Here is a 19,559-nt window from a genome sequence, read left to right as displayed (position 1 = left end):
TAAATTTTTCAGAAAAAAGTGGAATTTTCCACCAAATTTTTTAATTTTCCAACAACACAGAAGAATTCTCTACAAATTTTGTTTGAAAATACATGAATTTTCAATGAAATAATTGGATTTTTCAATAAGAATACTAATTTTATACAAATTACATCAATTTTCTACATTATAGTTGAATTTTTAAAACAAATATTTTAATTTTCAACAAAAAATGTGATTTTTCAAAAAAAAAAGATTAATATGCAAAAAATGAAATAAATTTTCCACAAAAAAAAATTTCAACCAATTTTATGATTTTTCAACCAAATGTATGAATTTGCAAAACAAAAAGATTAAGTTTCAACAAATTACTTAAATTTTTTGCAAAAAAATTAAAATTTTCTACCAAATTGTTGATTTTTTTACCAAGCATGTGAATTTTCAAACAAAAAAATAAATTTGCAACAGACGAATTTTCTACAAATGTTTCAACAAAATACAAGAATTTTCAAAGAAAAGATTAATTTTCAACAAATTACGTACATTTTGCACAAAACAGTTAATTTTTCAACAAAATGCAAGAATTTTCAACCAATTATTTGAATTTTTAAACAAAAATATTAATTTTCAACAAATTATATACAATTTTCACAAAACAGTTAAAATTTCAAGTCACACAGACAAAATTTTAAAACAAAAACATGAATTTTTGACCAAATATGTAAACTTTCAAACAAACAAAAATAATTTTTAACAAAATATATCAATTTCTCACAAAATAGTTGAATTTTCAACAAAATATATGAATTTTCAACAAAAAATATTGATTCTCAACAAATTACATTATTCTCCACACAAAAAAGTTGAATTTTCAATAAAATTCATGAATTTTCAACCAAATGTGTGAATTTGCAAACAAAAAGATTAATTTTCATCAAATTACTTAAATTTTCCACAAATAAATTCGAATTTTCTACCAAATATGTACATTTTTCAATAAAAATATTAATTTTTAACAAATTACATCAATTTTAGACAAAATAGTTGAATTTTCAATAAAATACATGTATTTTCAACCAAATATATGAATTTTGAAACAAAAATGTTAAGTTTCAACAAATTATATAAATTTTCCAGAAAAAAAGTTGAATTTTCTATCAAATTGTTTATTTTTCAACGAAAAATAGAAAATTTCAAAGAAAAATATTAATTTTGAACAAATTATCTAAATTTTGCAGAAAAAGTTAAATTTTCAATTAACACAGACGAATTTTCGACAACATTTTAAAATAAAAACAGGAATTTTTTACCAAATATGAGAATTTTCAAACAAAAATATTTATTTTCAACAAATTATATAAATTTTTCCACAAAATAGTTGAAATTTCAACAAAATACATATATTTTTAACCAAATATGTGAATTTTGCAACAAAAATATTAATTTTCAAAGAAAAAGATTAATTTTCAATAAATTACATCAAGTTACAACAAAAAAGTTTAATTTTTTACCAAATTCTTCATTTTTTAACCATATATGTGAATTTTTAAACCAAAAATATTAATTTTCAACAAATTATATAAATTTTTCCACAAAATAAAAAAATTTTCAAATCACACAGACAAATTTTCTACAAAATTTACAACAAAGAAATGTTCATTTTCAAAAAATTGTTTATTTTTTAACAAAGCATGTTTATTTTCAAGCAAAAAAAATAATTCACAAAAAATAACATTTTCCACGAAATTGTTTATTTTTTAAATAAATATGTGAATCTCCAAACAAAAAAATCAATTTTCAACAGATTACATAAAGTGTCCACAAAAATGTTGAATTTTTAACTAACACAGACGAATTTTTTATAACATTTTCAAAAAAATACATAAATTTTCCAACAAAAATATTAATTTTCAACAAATTACATGAATCTTTAACCAAATATGTGAACTTTCCAAAAAAAATATTAATTCTCAACAAATTACATAAAATTACCAAAAAAAGTTGAATTTTCAACCAAATTCTTGAATTTTCAAGGCACACAGATAAATTTTTTTTACAATTTTTCACAAAATAGATGAGTTTTCAATAAATTACACTAATTTTTCACAAAAAAGTTGAATTTTCCAACCAAAATATTAATTTTGGACAAATTATATAAATTTCCGACTTCAATTAGAAAAGATGAATTTTTAATTACAAATATTAACATTAAAAAAAATTTCTAAGAAAACAGTTGATTTTTTATGCTGAAAGTAATTTAAATTTATTAAATTATTATTTAATTTTTGTTTAAAATTTGTTCTTTTTGACTGACAAATTTTTCTTGGTTAAACTTAACTAATTCGTTGAAAATTTGTGTTTTTTGGTTTAATTCAACTGTTTCTGCTTAAAAAAATTTGTAAATCACTTCAAAATAATATATTCATCATTTAAGGCTTTTGTTAAATTTCAAATATTGTTTCATTCTAATATATTCCATTTTTAAATCATTAAATTACAATTTTAATCGTTCGATTTAACAATAAAAAGGTGTTATTCAATTGTTGAAGTTTGACGTATGAACAACAATTGAACAAAAAATTAACAATTCTTGAAAAAGTTAGAGATATTCAGAACTTTTGAAAATATTTAAAATTTTTAATAATTTCGATGCAAATAGTCCAAGGCCTAATTTAAAACCAAATATAGATCTTGTGAGAATTCCAACAAAAAATTTATAAACTTTGTCCGAAATTTGAAAGACTTCCGAAAAATAAAAAAAAAATTTCCTACGAAAATTTAAAATGATTTTTTCTTTCGAAAAATTAATTTTGATATAATATTTAAAAAGATTTGCAAAATAATTTAACATTTTAAAAATGTGAAACAAGATGCAATTTAAGGATTTTTAAACTTTTTTTTAAATAACAAAAATTTAAATGTTTAATTTTTAATATTTCTCAGCTTAAAATTGCTTCAAATTATATAGTTTCAATTTTTTTAAATTCATTGGTTTATTCAATTTATAGCATTTTTAAAATTAATTCTAAATCTTCGAATTTTTAATATTTCTGCTTGAAACTTTCTTCAAATTTGTTGCCGCACATTTTTTATTACTTGAAATGAAAAAAATTTGAGCTTTGGAATTAGAATTTTTTATTGCATTGACCGGAAAATGATCGAGAATTTTTTTCTTTAATTAAAACCGCCCCTAATTTTGAACAATTAATTTTAGAAGAATATTTTCTTTTTTAATCTAAAATTGTCAACAATGAATCTGGAAGATTGTAAGATTGTAATTTACTTTTCCAGGATGTAAAAAATAATTTTAGGAAGAATTCGAATCATTTTAAAATCTGTTTAGAATTTCTGAAAAAAAATAATGTGAAATAAAGCTTGGAAGCTTTTTAAGGATTTTAAATCATTTAAACAATTTTTAGTATGAAACCTGAAACTTTCCTGAACTTTCTCCAAATTTTTTTCTGGACAGTTTTTATTACTTGAAATGGAAAAAATTTCAGCTTGGAGTTAGAATTTTTTAATTTCATTTTTCGGGATATGATTATTTTCTTTTGGATGAAACCTAATCCACCCTTTTTTAAAAAAATGAAGAAAAAAAATAAATAAAAAAACATGTAAATATTCGAATTAAAAAAAAAAAAACAAACATTTTTTTTAGATAGCACTGATGGTTCTGGAATGGAATCAGGAGAAACTGCTCCACTGTCGAGACGACGGAGAAGCTATGCAGCTTCTGACGGATTATCTTGGGGGTGTTTTTAATGATGAAGGGCCAGTTTTGCCCCGACCTGTCGACAGTGCGACGCCAAACAGGGTAAAAACCCTTTATTTATTTAAAACTTTAAAAACTGTTTATAAAAATCTGGAAAAACCTGGAAATATCAGGGATTTTTTCAAATATTTGAGAACAGTTGAGAAGATTTCAGAAAGATTTAAAATTATTTTAAGAAATTGAAAAAGATTTTAAAGATTCCAATAAGTTTCAAAATATTTTAGAACATTTTAAAAATAATAGAAAGTATTAAATTATATTTTAATTTAAAAGATTTCAAATATTTCATAAGTATTTCAAATTTTTGTATAATATTTTAGGAAAGATTAAAAATTATTTTAATACATTTGAAAGAGTTGAAAGATTCCAATGAATTAAAATTTTTTTTTGAAGATTTGAAAGATTTTAGAAATGTTTCATGGATTTCAAAATATTTGAGAAGATTTTAAAAATTTCAAAATATTTCATAAAGTTTTCAAAAGATCTCAAAACATTTGAGAAGATTACAGAAAAATTTCAAATTGTTTTAGAAAACTTTAAAAGATTTCAAAGATCCCAGTGGATTTCAAAGAATTTTAGAAAATTTTAAAATATTTTAGAAATATATCAAAGATTTCAAATTTTGCAACTATTTCAAAGATTTTAAAATATTGCAAAGAGTCTGGAAAAAATTTAAATTCGAATAACTAAATCAATAAAAAATATTGCAAAATATTTCCAAAAACTTTTAATGATTTCAACAGTTTTTAAAATCTTTTCAAAGGTTTGAAAGAATTGACAATGGACTTGAAGTTTTAAAAATATTTTAGAAGATTTCAGAAATATTTCAAATAATTATGTCAATATTTAAAAAAAAGTTAGTTTTCTATTTGTTGAAAATTTGCCTTTTTTTAGTTCAAAATTCAAATATTTCGTTGAAAATTTATGTATTTTGTTAAAAAATCATCTTTTTGGTTAAAAATTCAAGTATTTCAGTTGAATATTCATCATATTATTTTAAGACATCTTTTTGGTTGAAAAGACCACTATTTGAGTTGAAAATTATTATTTTTTGAACTGAAAATTTAAATATTTAATTTGAAGATTCTATAATTTACTCGAAATTTCATTTTATCAGTTGAAAATTAATTTTTTCAGTTTAAAATAAAATTATTTCAATTAAAGATTCATTATTTTTATTAAAAATTCATCAGTTTGGTTAGAAATGATTTTTTTGGATTCAAACTGAAAGTGTTGGTTGAAAATTTCCTTTTTTTGAGTTCAAAATTCAATTATTTTGTTAAAAATTTATGTATTTTGTTTAAAAAATCGTCTTTTTTTCTAGAAAATTAATCATCCGGTTTGAAATTTTATATTTTTCCTTGAAAATTCAAGTATTCCAATTAAATATTTTTAATTTTATTTGTAAATTTGTCTTTTTGGTCAAAAATTCAACTAATCTAGTTGAATACTCAATCATTTTAGTTGACAATTTCTAGCGTTGATTAAAAATTGAACAATTATGTTAAAAATTCGTTTTTTGTTGTGGTTGAAAATTCGTTTTTTTTTGTTTGTTAAAAATGCCTTTTTTTGTTGAAGATTAATTTTTTTAAATTGAAAATTTAAATTCTTTTTTGGTTCAGAATTCAACTATTTCCTTGAAAATTTATGGATTTTGTTGAAATATCGACTTAAAAAAAATAATTTTCTTCACTGAAAATTCAAGTAGTTGGTTACATTTTGAAATTTCATCGTTTCAGTTTAAAATTCATTTTTTCGGTTTATAATAAAGCTATTTCAGTTGAACATTCATTATTTTAATGAAAAATTCATAAGTTTGGTTGAAAATGATTTTTTTTTCAACTGAAAATGTAACTGTTTCATTTTTTGTTAAAAATTGATCTTTGTTAATTGAAAATCCAACTATTTTGTTAAAAATCTATTTATTTTGTTGAAAAATCGTCTTTTTTGCTAGAAAATTAATCATTATGTTTAAAAATTGATCTTTTTCCAAGAAAAGTCAAATTTTCAGATTAAATGTTTATAATTTTGTTTGTAAATTTGTCTTTTTGTTTAAAAATTCAACTAATCTAGTTGAATACTCAATCACTTTAGTTGATCATTTCTCGCTTTGATTAAAAATTAAACAATTTTGTTTAAAATTCGTTTTTTGTTGTTGTTAAAGATTAATTTTTTTAATTGAAAATTCTAATTCTTTTTTGGTTCAGAATTCAACTATTTCCTTGAAAATTTATGGATTTTGTTGAAATATTGACTAAAAAAAAATAATTTTCTTCATTGAAAATTCAAGTAGTTGGTTACATTTTGAAATTTCATTTTTTCAGTTCAAAATTCATTTTTTCGGTTTAAAATAAAGCTATTTCAGTTAAAAATTCATTATTTTAATGAAAAATTCATTTTTTGTTAAAATTTGATCTATGTTAATTGAAAATCCAACTATTTTGTTAAAAATCTATTTATTTTGTTGAAAAATCGTCTTTTTTGCTAGAAAATTAATCATTATGTTTAAAAATTGATCTTTTTCCAAGAAAATTCAAGTTTTCAGATTAAATGTTTATAATTTTGTTTGTAAATTTGTCTTTTTGTTTAAAAATTCAACTAATCTAGTTGAATACTCAATCATTTTAGTTGATCATTTCTCGCTTTAATTAAAAATTAAACAATTTTGTTTAAAATTCGTTTTTTGTTGTGGTACAAAATTCGTTTTTTGTTGTTGTTAAAGATTAATTTTTTTAATTGAAAATTTAAATTCTTTTTTAGTTCAGAATTTAACTATTTCCTTGAAAATTCATGGATTTTGTTGAAAAATCGTCATTGAAAAAAATGAATTTTCTTGACTGAAAATTCGAGTAGTTGGTTATATTTTTTGTTTAGTTTAAAATTCAATTATTGGGGGGAAAATTAATATTTTTGTAGTTCAAAATTAAACTATTTTTTTTAAAAATTGATGTATTTTGTTTAAAAATCATTCTTTTTGTACAAAATTAATCTTCTTGTTTGAAATTTCATCTTTTTGGTTAAAAATACAACTATTCCAAATAAAGATTCACAATTTTAGTTGAAAATTCATCAGTTTGGTTAAAAACTAATTTTTTTAAACTAAAATTGTAACTATTCCATTTTTGGGTGAAAATTGATCTTTTTTCATTAAAAATCCAACTATTTTGTTGAAAAATTTCCTTTTTTTTAGTTAAAAATTCAACTATTTCGTTGGAAATTTATGTATTTTTTTAAACATCGTATTTTTTTCTAGAAAATTAATCATCCTATTCGAAAATTTAAGCACTCCAATTAAATATCCATAATTTTATTTGTAAATTTTTCTTTTTGGGTCAAAATTCAACTAATATAGTTGAATATTCAATCATTTTAGTTGATAATTTCTCGCTTTCATTCAAAATTGAACCATTTTGTTCAAAATTCGTTTTTTTTTTGTTAAAGATTAATTTTTTTTATTTTAAATTGTAAATTCTTTTTTAGTTCAGAAATCAAATATTTCTTCGAAAATTTATATATTTTCTTGAAAAATCGCCTTTCTTGGTAGAAAATTAATCTTCTTGTTTGAAAATTCATCTTTTTGATTAAAAATTGAAGTATTCCAGTGAAATATTCATGATTTTATTTAACAATGTATCTTTTCGGTTAAAAATAAAACCACTTGGTTGGAAATTAAACTCGGGAAACTGTATAAATATTTCGAGTCCAAAAGAAGAAGTCATTTTCGACAATTTTTCTGCCAGTTGAAAAAATTAATTTTCATCAAAATAGTAACATTTTCTATCACATTGTTTAATTTGAAAGTTTAATTAAAAAAGTTTTATAAAAAAAATATTTTTCAACCAAGAAAAAAGAAACTTTTAGCAAATTACATAAATTTTCAACCAAATATTTGATTTTTTTTTACTAAAATGATGAATCTTCAAAAAAAAATAATATTCAAGAAAATAGTTTAAATTTCGACCAAATATTTGAATTTTTTACTGAAATGATGAATCCTTAACTAAAAAAAAATGAATTTTTAAGAAAATGGTTAAATTTTTCTATAAAATCATTATGTTATCAAGCCCAGAAAATTTGAAAAAAATTATTATTAGTTTTTTTTTGTAACCGGAACAAATATATTTTTCTATCTGTTAAAAAAATTAATTTTCAACTAAATAGTTAAATTTTCTACCAAATAGTAGAATTTTTTACCACATGGTTGTAGCCAAGAAAATTTGAAATCAAAAACTATAATTTTTTTTTGTAGTTGGAACAAATATATTTTTATTTCCGCTAAAAAAATCAATTTTTAACAAAATAATTAAATTTTTCACCATACAGTTGAGTTTCCTACCACATTGTTAAATTTTGTCCTAAAATGATGAATCCTTAACTAAAAAATAAATTTATTTTTGAGAAAATAGTTGAATTTTTCTATCAAACAATTGTATTTTCAAGCCCAGAAATTTTTAAGCTAAGAAAAAATTTTAGGTTGAAAATTAATTTTTTTAACTAAAAATGTAACTATTGTTGTGGAAATTTCTTTCTTGTTTGTTTGAAAATTCAACGATTTAATTCAATATTTGCCTTTTTTAATTTTAAAGTCAAGTAAAAAATTTAAAAATGAAATCTTGAAGACTTGAACAATTAAAAATTAAAAGCGTTTTCAATTGAACATTTTGCATAAAAGACATTTTTATTTTATCAACTGTAAATATAAATAAATAAATAATTTTTTAAATGGATCTGTACTTTAAGTATAAACTATTTTGAACATAAAAATAGTTTCATAATTAAAAGTAAACAATTTGAAACTGAATTGTTTGATTTAGAATTTAGGAAGAAATAACAAATGAACACTTATTGTTTGTAGAATTTTTTTTTAAATAGTAGAAAAATTCGATTAGTTTTAAAAGATATTTAGAATTTCTTAAAAAAATGTTTAAATTATTTTAAATTTAAAAAAATCTAAAACAACTTCTAGATTTCTCAAGATTTTGAAGTAAAATTTTGAAGCTTTTGAAGGATTTTTGAATTATTTAAAATAAAAATGATTTAACTTTTAATTTAAAAAGTGTTCAGTTTAAAAAATTTAATTTTTCAATCTTTAATGTTTCTAGCTTAACATTTTTTTAAATATTATAATTTATAAAATTATAAATTTTGCTTCTTGTGCACATTTCATTTAAAATTATTCAATTCAAAATTTTGAGTATCCAACTTCCATTTTATACGTGTAAATTATTGATCATTTGAATATCAAATTTCTAAATTATTTAAAATTCAAGAGTTCAACCTGGAGTGCTTTAAATTGTAGTTTATTTTTATTACTTCAAATGGAAAAGTGTTTAGCTTTAGAGTTCAAATTTTTAAATTTTATTGACCGTGAAAAATATTTGCGTACCGTTAAATCACCGAGAATTTTTTTCTTCGATTAAAACAGCCACCCTGAAAAATTCTATAAATATCTAGGTTTTCAATATAAATGTTTCCTTCACGTTTAGAGCATCTCTGTTCAGACATTAATTTACGAAGCTTACTCGCGTTACGGATCGCTGACGATTGGCGGGATCGAAAGACTCAGATTGAAGCACAGACTGAGGGTCGTTCAAGGCTTGGAAGAAGGGATTGAAAAGAACGTCATCAGAAGTGTCATCAATGACAAGTACATGACGTCAGAAGAGTTGCAGGAACTGTTGTCCCTGGTTCGCGAGGAGCTGATGAGCCAACGCAGAACAGAACCCGATCGTTACGATCCGACCCAGCCGCCTTACGAAGCTTACCGGGTGGATTACGAACTCTTCAGGATTTTATTTGGTGGCCTATCGCCCTGGGGAAAATGTGTACAGGCGGAATCCCTTTCCGCAAGATTATTCCGCGTAAGTCGAGAGAATTTTCGCCCTCAATTTTAGTTTCAGCTTTAACTGGTGAATTATTTGAAAATTTACAGCTCATGGATCGAAATCGTGATGGCCAGTTGAACTTTCGAGAAGTAGTGCAAGCGATAGGATTGACAGGAACGGCCGATCAGACGCAGAGACTGAAGCTTCTCTATACTCTGCATTTGCCACCTTTACTGCTAGCATATGACTTTGATCCGCCATCTCCAACAGGTAATGTGAATACTTTATTTCAGCCATTTTTAATTTTCTTCATTAATATTGTTATTTTTTTATCTTCTCTTGATTTACCACCTGCCTCTCAAAACTGGTATCAGTACCACACTCTTTTTACCACTAGCACACTCTTTTAACATTACCACACTCTTTTTCCCTTTAACACACTCTTTTCCCATTACCACGCTCTTTTTCCCGTTACCAAACTACTTTTCCTATTACTACACTCTTTTAATATTACCACACTCTTTTCCCGCTAACTCGCTCTTTTTCCCATTCCCACCCTTTTTTGCCATTATCACGCTTTTCCACATTTCCACACTCTTTATCCCATTATCCCACTCCTTTTACCATTAACACGCTCTTTACCCCATTTCCACACTCTTTTCCCATTACCAAACTCCTTTTCACATTACCAAATTAATTTTTCCTATTACCACCCTCTTTTTTCCCGTTACCACATTCTTTTAACATTACCACACTCTTTTTTTTATTACCATGCTCTTATAATATTACCACACTCTTTTTCCCATTATCACTCTTTTTTCCATTCCTACACTCTTTTTCCCATTACCACACTTTTTCAATATTACCCCACTCTTTCTCCCATTACCACACTCTTTATCCCATTACCACAGTCTTTTTCCTATAACCACATTCCTTTCCCATCACCTCATTATTTTTACCATTACCGCACTCTTTATCCCATTACCACACTCTTTTCCCATTACGAAACTCCTTTTCCTAGTACCACACAATTTTTCCCCATTGCTACATTCTTTTAACATTACCACACTCTTTTGATGTTACCACACTCTTTTTCCCTTTACTACACTCTTTTCCCGTTACCTCACTCTTTTTACCATTACCACTCTTTTTACCATTACCACACTTTTTCCCCATTACCACGCTCAATCCCCATTACGTCACTCTTTTCCCATTACCCCACTCTTTTTACCAGTACCACACTCTTTATCTCATTACCACACTCTTTTAACATTACCGCACTCTTTTCCCATTACCACTCTCTTTCCCTCACACCACACTCTTTTTACCATTACCACGCTCTTTTTACCATTACCACATTCTTTTCCCATTACCAAACTCCTTTTTCTATTACCACACTATTTATCCCATTACCACGCTCTTGTTCCATCACCTCACTCGTTTTTCCACTACCACACTCTTTCTCCCAATATCACACTCTTTTCCCCATAACCATACTCTTTTTCCCATTACCACAATCTTTTAACATAACCCCACTCGTTTTCCCATTGCCACACACTTTATCCCATTATCACACTCTTTTTCTCATTATCAGACCCCTTTTCCCGTTATTTCATTCTTTTAACATTATCACACTTTTTCCCCCATTACCACATTCTTTTGACATTGCCACAGGTTTTCTCCCATTACCACACTCTTTTCCCACTATCACACTCTATCCTCATTACCACACTCTTTTCCCATTACCACACTTTTTTCCCATTATCACTACATTCCCCATTCCTACACCCTTTATCCCACCACCACACTCTTTCAACATTACCCCACTCTTTTCCCCGTTACCACACTCTTTTCCCAGTACCACACTCTTTTTCCCATAACCGCACTCCTTTCCCATCACCTTATTAATTATACCATTACCGCACTCTTTATCCCAATACCACACTCCTTTCCCATCACCTCATTATTTTTATTATTGCCGCACTCTTTATCCCATTACCACACTCCTTTCCCATTACCACACTCTTTATCCCATTACCACACTCTTTTCCCACTATCACACTCAATCCTCATTACCACACTTTTTTCCCACTATCACGCTCAACCCTCATTACCACACTCTTTTCCCGCTATCACGCTCAATCCTTATTACCACACTCTTTCCCCACTATCACGCTCAATCCTCATTACCACGCTCTTTTCCCACTATCACACTCAATCCTAATTACCACACTCTTTTCCCACTATCACACTCAATCCTCATTACCACATTCTTTTCCCACTATCATACTCAATCCTCATTACCACACTCTTTTCCCATTACCCCACTACTTTTACCATTACTACACTATTTTCCCCACCTCTTTCAGTTTCCTTATAATTTTTTGTCAAACTATAGTTAAATTTGTTACAAAATTGATTGATTTTTTTATCTAAAAATGCTAACTTTTTACCAACAATTTTAGATTTTTCAACCAAAAAAAGTGAATTTTCAACTGAAACAGTTTAGTTTTTAAGCAAAGAATTGCACTTTTAAACAAACAAAAAAAAACGAAATTTCCACCAAAAGTGATGAATTTTTAACGAAATATTTAAATTTTATACAAAACAGTTGGATTTTAAACCGAAAATGTCAAATTTCAACAAAAAATCCAATTTTTTACCGAAGCAGATTAATTTTTATCCAAACAGTTTCATTTTAAACCATAAAAATTATATTTCTACCAAAAAGTTGAATTTTCAATAAAAGACCAATTTTCTACAAAACTTTTAAATTTTTATCCCGGAAATGTGCATATTCAACAAAAAAGTTGATTTCTAACAGAAAAAGATTGATTTGTAAATAGCCAGTGGTATTTTTAATTTAAAAAAATGGAATTTTTACCAAACATGACAAATTTTTAACAAAGGACATACATTTTTCAATTAATAATCTTTTTTTAATAAGGAGAATCAATGTTTAATAACAGAACAAATATTATACAAAATAGTTTAATTCTGTAACAAATAGTTGAATTTTTCACCTGAAAATATAAATTATTGTCAACAAAAGGGTAATTTACAATCAATCAGTTGAATTTTCAACAAAATAGAGAAATATAATTTTTAACCTGGAAAAAAAAAACAATTAATTTTCAACGAAAAATTAATAGTTTATATTTCAATGAAAAAAACGTGAAAAAAACGGAAAGGCCAGATATTCCTTTGAAAATTTCTCTTTTTGAGCAATTATTTCTTCGTGAAAATTCATCTTTGTAGGTTTAAAATTCAACTGTTTTGTTGAAATTTGAATTATTTGTTTGAAAATGAAATTCTTTTACCAAAAATTTAACTATTTAATTGAAAATGTATGTCTTATTGAAAATTCATCTTTTTTGTTAGATTGATTAAATATATTTTAATTATTTCAAATGAATACCTAATGTTTCACAAATATTTCAAAGATTTCATAACATTTTCCAAAGATTTAACAAAATTTGACAAAGATTTCACAAGCACTTTAAATATTTCAATGATTTCAAACGAACACAATAAATTTAACAAAAAAAGGTTGAAGAAAGCTTTCACAAACATTTCAAAATTTTCATAAAAAATGCAAAAGACTTTATAAAAAAATTTACAAAGATGTCAAAAATTTGAAGAGTCTTAAACATTTCAAGGATTTCAAAAATTTCAAATATTTGAAGGATTTTAAAGATTTTAACGATTTAAAACGAGCCCAAAAGATTTCAAGAACAAAGATTAACGAAAGTTTTCCCAAATTTTTAGATAATTTCATAAAAATTTCAAAAGATTAAAAAAAATTGCATAAAGATTATAAAAGATTTCAAAAAATTTTACAAAGATTTCAAGGATTTCAAATGTTTTACAAAACTGAATAATATTCCAAAAGATTCTAAAGATTTCAAGGAATTTAAATATTTCAATGTTTTTAAAACGAACACAAAAAATTTCAAAAACAAAAATTAACGACAGATTTCACAAATATTTTAAAGATTTCATGAAAATTTAAAAACATTTCCAAAAAATTCACAAAGGTTTCAAAAGATTTCAAAAAATTTCACAAAGATTTTAAGGATTTCAATAGTTTTACAAAATTGAAAAATATTCCAAAAGGTTTCGCAATAATTTCAAGATTTCAGAAAGATTTGAAGTACTTTAAGAGATTTCAAAGAATCATAAAAATTTCAAAAGATTTCACAAATATTTCATAAAAAATTCAAAATAATTTTAAAAATTGCACAAAATTGCAATGGTTTTAGAAATTTCATGGACCTTTAAGTGATTTAAAAGATTTTACAAATATTTCAAAGAATTTAAATATTTCAAAGATTTTAAAGATTTCAAAGATTTCAAATTATTTCAGGGATTTCAAACGAACACAGAAAATTTCAAAAACAAAAATTAAAGAAAGCGTTCACAAATATTTTAAAGAATTCATGAAAATTTAAAAAGATTTCATAACAATATGAACAGATTTCCTGAAAATTTAAAAATAACACAAAAGATTTCACAAAAAAATTTTGACGAAAGGTTTCGCAAATATCTTAAAGATTTCACGAAAAATTAAAAAGATTTCAAATAATTGCACAAAGACTAAAAAATGTCAAGGATATAAAATACCTTACAAAATTGAAAAAAAAATCCACGAAAATTTTAAAGGATTTCAAAGATTTCATACAAATTTTAAAAGAATTCTCAAAGATTTCAAAGAGATTTCAAGGATTTCAAATGTCTTACAAAATTAAAAAATATTCCAAAAGTTTTCGCAGAAATTTCAAGATTTTACAAAGTTTTTAAGTAATTTAAGAGATTTCAAAGAATTCATAAGAATTCCAAAGATTTCAAAGATTTCAAACGAACACAAAAGTTTTCACAAACAAAGATTAACGAAAACTTTCACAAATATTCAGAAGATTTCATAAAATTTTCAAAAGATTTCAAAAAATCTGACTAAGATTTCAAAATATTTGAAAAAATTTGACAAATATTTCAAAAAACTTCAAATTTAAAGATTTCATAAAATTTTCAAAAAATTTCAGTGATTTCAAACGAACACAAAAAGTGTCAAAAACATAGATTAAAGAAAGTTTTTACAAACATTTTCAAAATTTCATGACAATTTCAAAACATTTCGAAAAACTTCACAAAGATTTCAAAATATTTCAAAAAATTTGACAAAGATTTCAAAAGTCGCAAAGCTTTTTAAAATTTCAAGGATTTCAAATATTTCAATGATTTTAAATGAATACAAACAAGTTCACAAACAAAGATTAATGAAAACTTCACAAAAATATTTCAAAGCTTTCATAAAAATTGCGAAAAATTCCAAAACATTTTAATTATTTCATAAAAATCGAAAAAGATTTCAAAATATGTTGCAGGAATTTTAAGATTTTAGGTACTTCATTAGAATTCAACGAATTCAAACCAATACAAAAAGAGTAAAAAAAAACAAAAATTAAAGAAAGCGTTCACAAAAATTTTAAAGATTTCATGAAACTTTCAGAAGATTTCATAAAAATTTCAAAAGAATTCAAAAAAAAATTCAAGGATTTCGAATGTCTTACAAAATTGAAAAATATTCCAAAAGATTGCGCAGAAATTTCAAGATTTCAGAAAGATTTCAAGTACTTCAAGAGATTCCAAAGAATTAATGAAAATTACAAAAGATTTTACAATGGTTTCAAAGATTTCAAGGATTTAAAATATTTGAATGATTTTAAACGAACACAAAACATTGTCCAAACAAAGATTAAAGAAAGCTTTTACAAATATTTCAAAGATTTCATACAAATTTCAAAAGATTACGAAAAAATTTCACAAAGATTTTAAAAATTTCAGGGATATAAAATATTTTTCAAATTTTCAAACAAAATTTGTGCAGAAATTTTAAGATTTTACAAAGATATCAAGGAACTTAAAGATTCCGAAAGATTTCAAAAAATTTCACAAAGATATTAAGGATTTCAAATGTCTTACAAAATTGCAAAATATTCCAAAAATCTTGAGATTTCAGAAAGATTTTAAGTACTTTAAGAGATTTCAAAGAATTCATGGAAATTTCAAAAGCTTTCACAAATATTTCAAAGATTTTATAAAAAATTCAAAGAATTTCAAGGATTTTAAAGATTTTCAGGATTTCACAACATTTCTGAGATATCAGACGCACACAAAAAATTTAAAAAAAACAAAGATTAACGAAAACTTTCAAAAATAGCTTAAAAATTTCATGAAAATTTCAAAATATTTCGTAAAAATTTGAAGGATTTTAAAGATTTCAACGATGTCAAATGAACACAAAAGATTTCACACACACAGATTAACGAAAGCTTTCACAAATATTTGAAAGATTTCTTAAAATTTTCAAGATTTCACAAAATTTTACAAAAATTTCAAAAAAATGTCACAAAAATTTCAAGGATTTCAAATGTTCAAAGGTTTCATAAAAAATTTTACAAAGATTTTAAAAGATTAAAAAATTTGTTTAAAGAATCCAACAAATGTCAAAGATTTCAAAGATTTAAAAACATTTTAGTGATTTCAAAACAACAAAAAACATTTCACAAACAAAGATTTAAAAAAATTTTCACAAATATTTTAAAAATTTCAAAAGATAAAAATTTTTTTTTAAAGTTTCAGCAAATTTAAAAGATTTCGAAGATTTAAAAACATTTAAGTGATTTTAAACGAACACAAAACATTGCTCAAACAAAGATTAAAGAAAGCTTTCATAACAATATTTCAAAGATTTCATAAAAATTTCAAAAGATTACGAAAAAATTTCACAAAGATTTTAAAAATTTCAGGGATATAAAATAATTTTCAAACAAAATTTGTGCAGAAATTTTAAGATTTTACAAAGATATCAAGGAACTTAAAGATTCCAAAAGATTTAAAAAAATTTCACAAAGATATTAAGAATTTCAAATATCTTACAAAATTGCAAAATATTCCAAAAATCTTAAGATTTCAGAAAGATTTTAAGTACTTTAAGAGATTTCAAAGAATTCATGGAAATTTCAAAAGCTTTCACAAATATTTCAAAGATTTTATAAAAAATTCAAAGAATTTCAAGGATTTTAAAGATTTTGAGGATTTCACAACAAACAAAGATTAACGAAAACTTTCAAAAATATCTTAAAAATTTCATGAAAATTTAAAAATATTTCATAAAAATTTGAAGGATTTTAAAGATTTCAACGATGTCAAACGAACACAAAAGATTTAACACACACAGATTAACGAAAGCTTTCACAAGTATTTGAAAGATTTCATAAAATTTTCAAGATTGCACAAAATTTCACAAAAATATCAAAAAAATGTCACAAAGATTTCAAGGATTTCAATTGTTCAAAGATTTCATAAAAAATTTCACAAAGCTTTTAAAAGATTAAAAAAATTGTTTAAAGAATTCAACAAATTTCAAAGATTTCAAGGATTTCAAAGATTTAAAAACATTTCAGTGATTTCAAAACAACAAAAAAACATTTGACAAACAAAGATTTTAAAAAACTTTCACAAATACTTTAAAAATTTCAAAAGATTAAAAACTTTTTTTTAGATTTCAAAGATTTAAAAACATTTCAGTGATTTTATATGAACACAAAACATTGCTCAAACAAAGATTAAAGAAAACTTTCACTAATATCTCAAAGATTTTATGAAAATTTTAAAAGATTTCGAAAAATTTCACAAAGATTTCAAAAGTTGAAACGATTTTACAAATTTGAAGGTTTTTAAAGATTTCAGTGATTTCAAACGAACACAAACGATTTCACAAACAAAGATTAAAGAAAGCTTTCACAAAAATATTTCAAAGATTTCATAAAAAATTTCACAAAGATTTCAAAAGATTAAAAAATTTGTTTAAATATTTCAAGGATTTTAAAGATCTAAAAACATTTCAGTGATTTCAAAACAGCAAGAAACATTTCACAAGCAAAGATTAGAAAAAACTTTCACAAGTATTTTAAAGATTTCATAAAAAATATCATAAAGATTTCGAAAGATTAAAATTTTTTTTAAAGATTTTAGCAAATTTCAAAGATTTCAAAGATTTAAAAACATTTCAGTGATTTTAAACGGACGTAAAACATTTCACAAACAAATATTTAAGAAAACTTTCACAAGTATTTTAAAGATTTCATAAAAATTATCATAAAGATTCCAAAAGATAAACATTTTTTTAAAGATTTCAGCAAATTCCAAAGATTTCAAGGATTTCAAAGATTTCAAAGATTTAAAAACGTTTCTGTGATTTCAAAACAACAAAAAGCATTTCATAAACAAATATTTTAAAAAATTTTCACAAATATTTTAAAGATTTCAAAAGATTAAAACATTTTTTCTAAAGATTTCAACAAATTTCAAAGATTTCAAAGATCTAAAAACATTTCAGGGATTTCAAAACAGCAAAAAACATTTCACAAACAAAGATTTGAAAAAACTTTTACAAGTATTTTAAAGATTTCATAAAAAATATCATAAAGATTTCAAAAGATTAAAATTTTTTAAAAAGATTTTAGCAAATACCAAAGATTTCAAGGATTTCAAAGATTTAAAAACATTTCAGTGATTTTAAACGAACGTAAAAAATTGGGCAAACAAAGATTAAAGAAAAACTTTCACTAATATCTCAAAGATTTCATAAAATATTCAAAAAATTTCGAAAAATTTCACCAAGATTTCAAAGAGCACATATATTTTAAAAACATCATGACAATTTTAAAAGATTTCGAAAAATTTGACAAATATTTGCAAAGTTGCAACGATTTTAAAGATTTCAAACGATTTTACAAAAATATTTCAAAGCTTTCATAAAAACTTTACAAAGATTCCACAAAAATTTCAAAGACGACTTATGTTCGGAAAAAATTAAGAATTTGTTTATTTCTGATTCTGCTTTCTTTAAAAATTGTTGACCAATAAAAAGCTAAAATGGCTCATTTTGGACATCCAGAACAAAAGTTTATTTAATTATTTGACTTCAAAAAAAAAAAAAGAAAGAAAAGAAAAGAAAAGAAAAACGCTCGAGAGTGGAGAAAGGTGTGTGAAATCGTTGTTTTTGCTCGGGCAGATGGCCCGGAAGTGGCTGCAGAGGCAACCGATTTTTTCGACAGTATGGAAAAAAGTGTAGCCTCGTTCGAAATGCCAGTTTATTCGGAAAAGGAAGCGCCAGTTGTCGCAGGAAGTTTTTCTCGGTCGACGAGCTGCCACAGCCAACCGGGCGACGAGTCCTGGGAAAATCAGAGTATGGACAGTTTTCGATCAATGATCGCCTCCAAAGACAGTCCTTTGGATCTCAAGGTTGTCCCCAAAATGTCCCAACGAAACTTCATAGCTCTGTGGAAAACCTTGTACGACATGTTTCCGGTCCAACCTGAGGAAGCGGACTCGCAATGTCTCGCCAAAATTGGTAAGAGAATTGTGCCAAACATTTTTTTCTTTTTTTTCCCCCCAAGATTTATAGTAGACTTTTTAAATGTATTTTTTTTATTTTACAATTATTTAGAGTCATAAATTTAATGTCAAATTATTGTATTATTATTTAGGTTTATTTTCTTTTATTTATTACTATTTTATTTTATTGTAAACTGAAATTGCAATATTCGTAAAGTCATAATTTGAAATAGGAGAGGTAAATTAAAAATTTAAAGTTTATTTATAATAGAAAGAGAAAGTGTAAGTCATTCAGTTTAAAAAGAAAAAAATTTAATATTTTAATTACTGGTCAGTTTTTCTGGTGTACTTTTGAATTTTACAAATTTTAGTTTTCAGCTGATTAAAGATAAATTTGGAACTCAGGATGGAAAAGTTTAATTTGAAAAAAAAAGAATTACAAACAAACAATAAGAAAGATGCATTTTAAAATAAATAAAAAATATAAACTTTCAACAAAATACATGAATTTTTAACCGAAAAGAATTTAAAAAAATTTTAATAAAATTTTTTATTTGAAAATTCATCTTTTTCGTTGAAAA

At 24.1% G+C, this 19,559-nt stretch overlaps 1 protein-coding gene across 2 annotated transcripts in view; it reads left to right on the top strand.

The window, feature by feature from the left end:
- LOC117175463 (TBC1 domain family member 9) overlaps positions 1 to 19,559 on the top strand; it is an 80,708-nt gene that overhangs the window by 45,882 nt on the left and 15,267 nt on the right. For both annotated transcript variants that reach the window (XM_033365179.1, XM_033365172.1), the window contains exons 13-16: positions 3,638 to 3,793; positions 9,238 to 9,612; positions 9,684 to 9,846; positions 18,656 to 18,994. In XM_033365179.1, the coding sequence (XP_033221070.1) occupies positions 3,638 to 3,793; positions 9,238 to 9,612; positions 9,684 to 9,846; positions 18,656 to 18,994 (1,033 nt within the window). The remainder of the gene's footprint in view (positions 1 to 3,637; positions 3,794 to 9,237; positions 9,613 to 9,683; positions 9,847 to 18,655; positions 18,995 to 19,559) is intronic.

This window comes from Belonocnema kinseyi, chromosome 1 (assembly GCF_010883055.1).
Source record: "Belonocnema kinseyi isolate 2016_QV_RU_SX_M_011 chromosome 1, B_treatae_v1, whole genome shotgun sequence".
Classification (NCBI taxonomy): domain Eukaryota; kingdom Metazoa; phylum Arthropoda; class Insecta; order Hymenoptera; family Cynipidae; genus Belonocnema; species Belonocnema kinseyi.
Note: the sequence above shows the minus strand (reverse complement) of the source record. Positions and strands in the feature narration are given on the sequence as shown.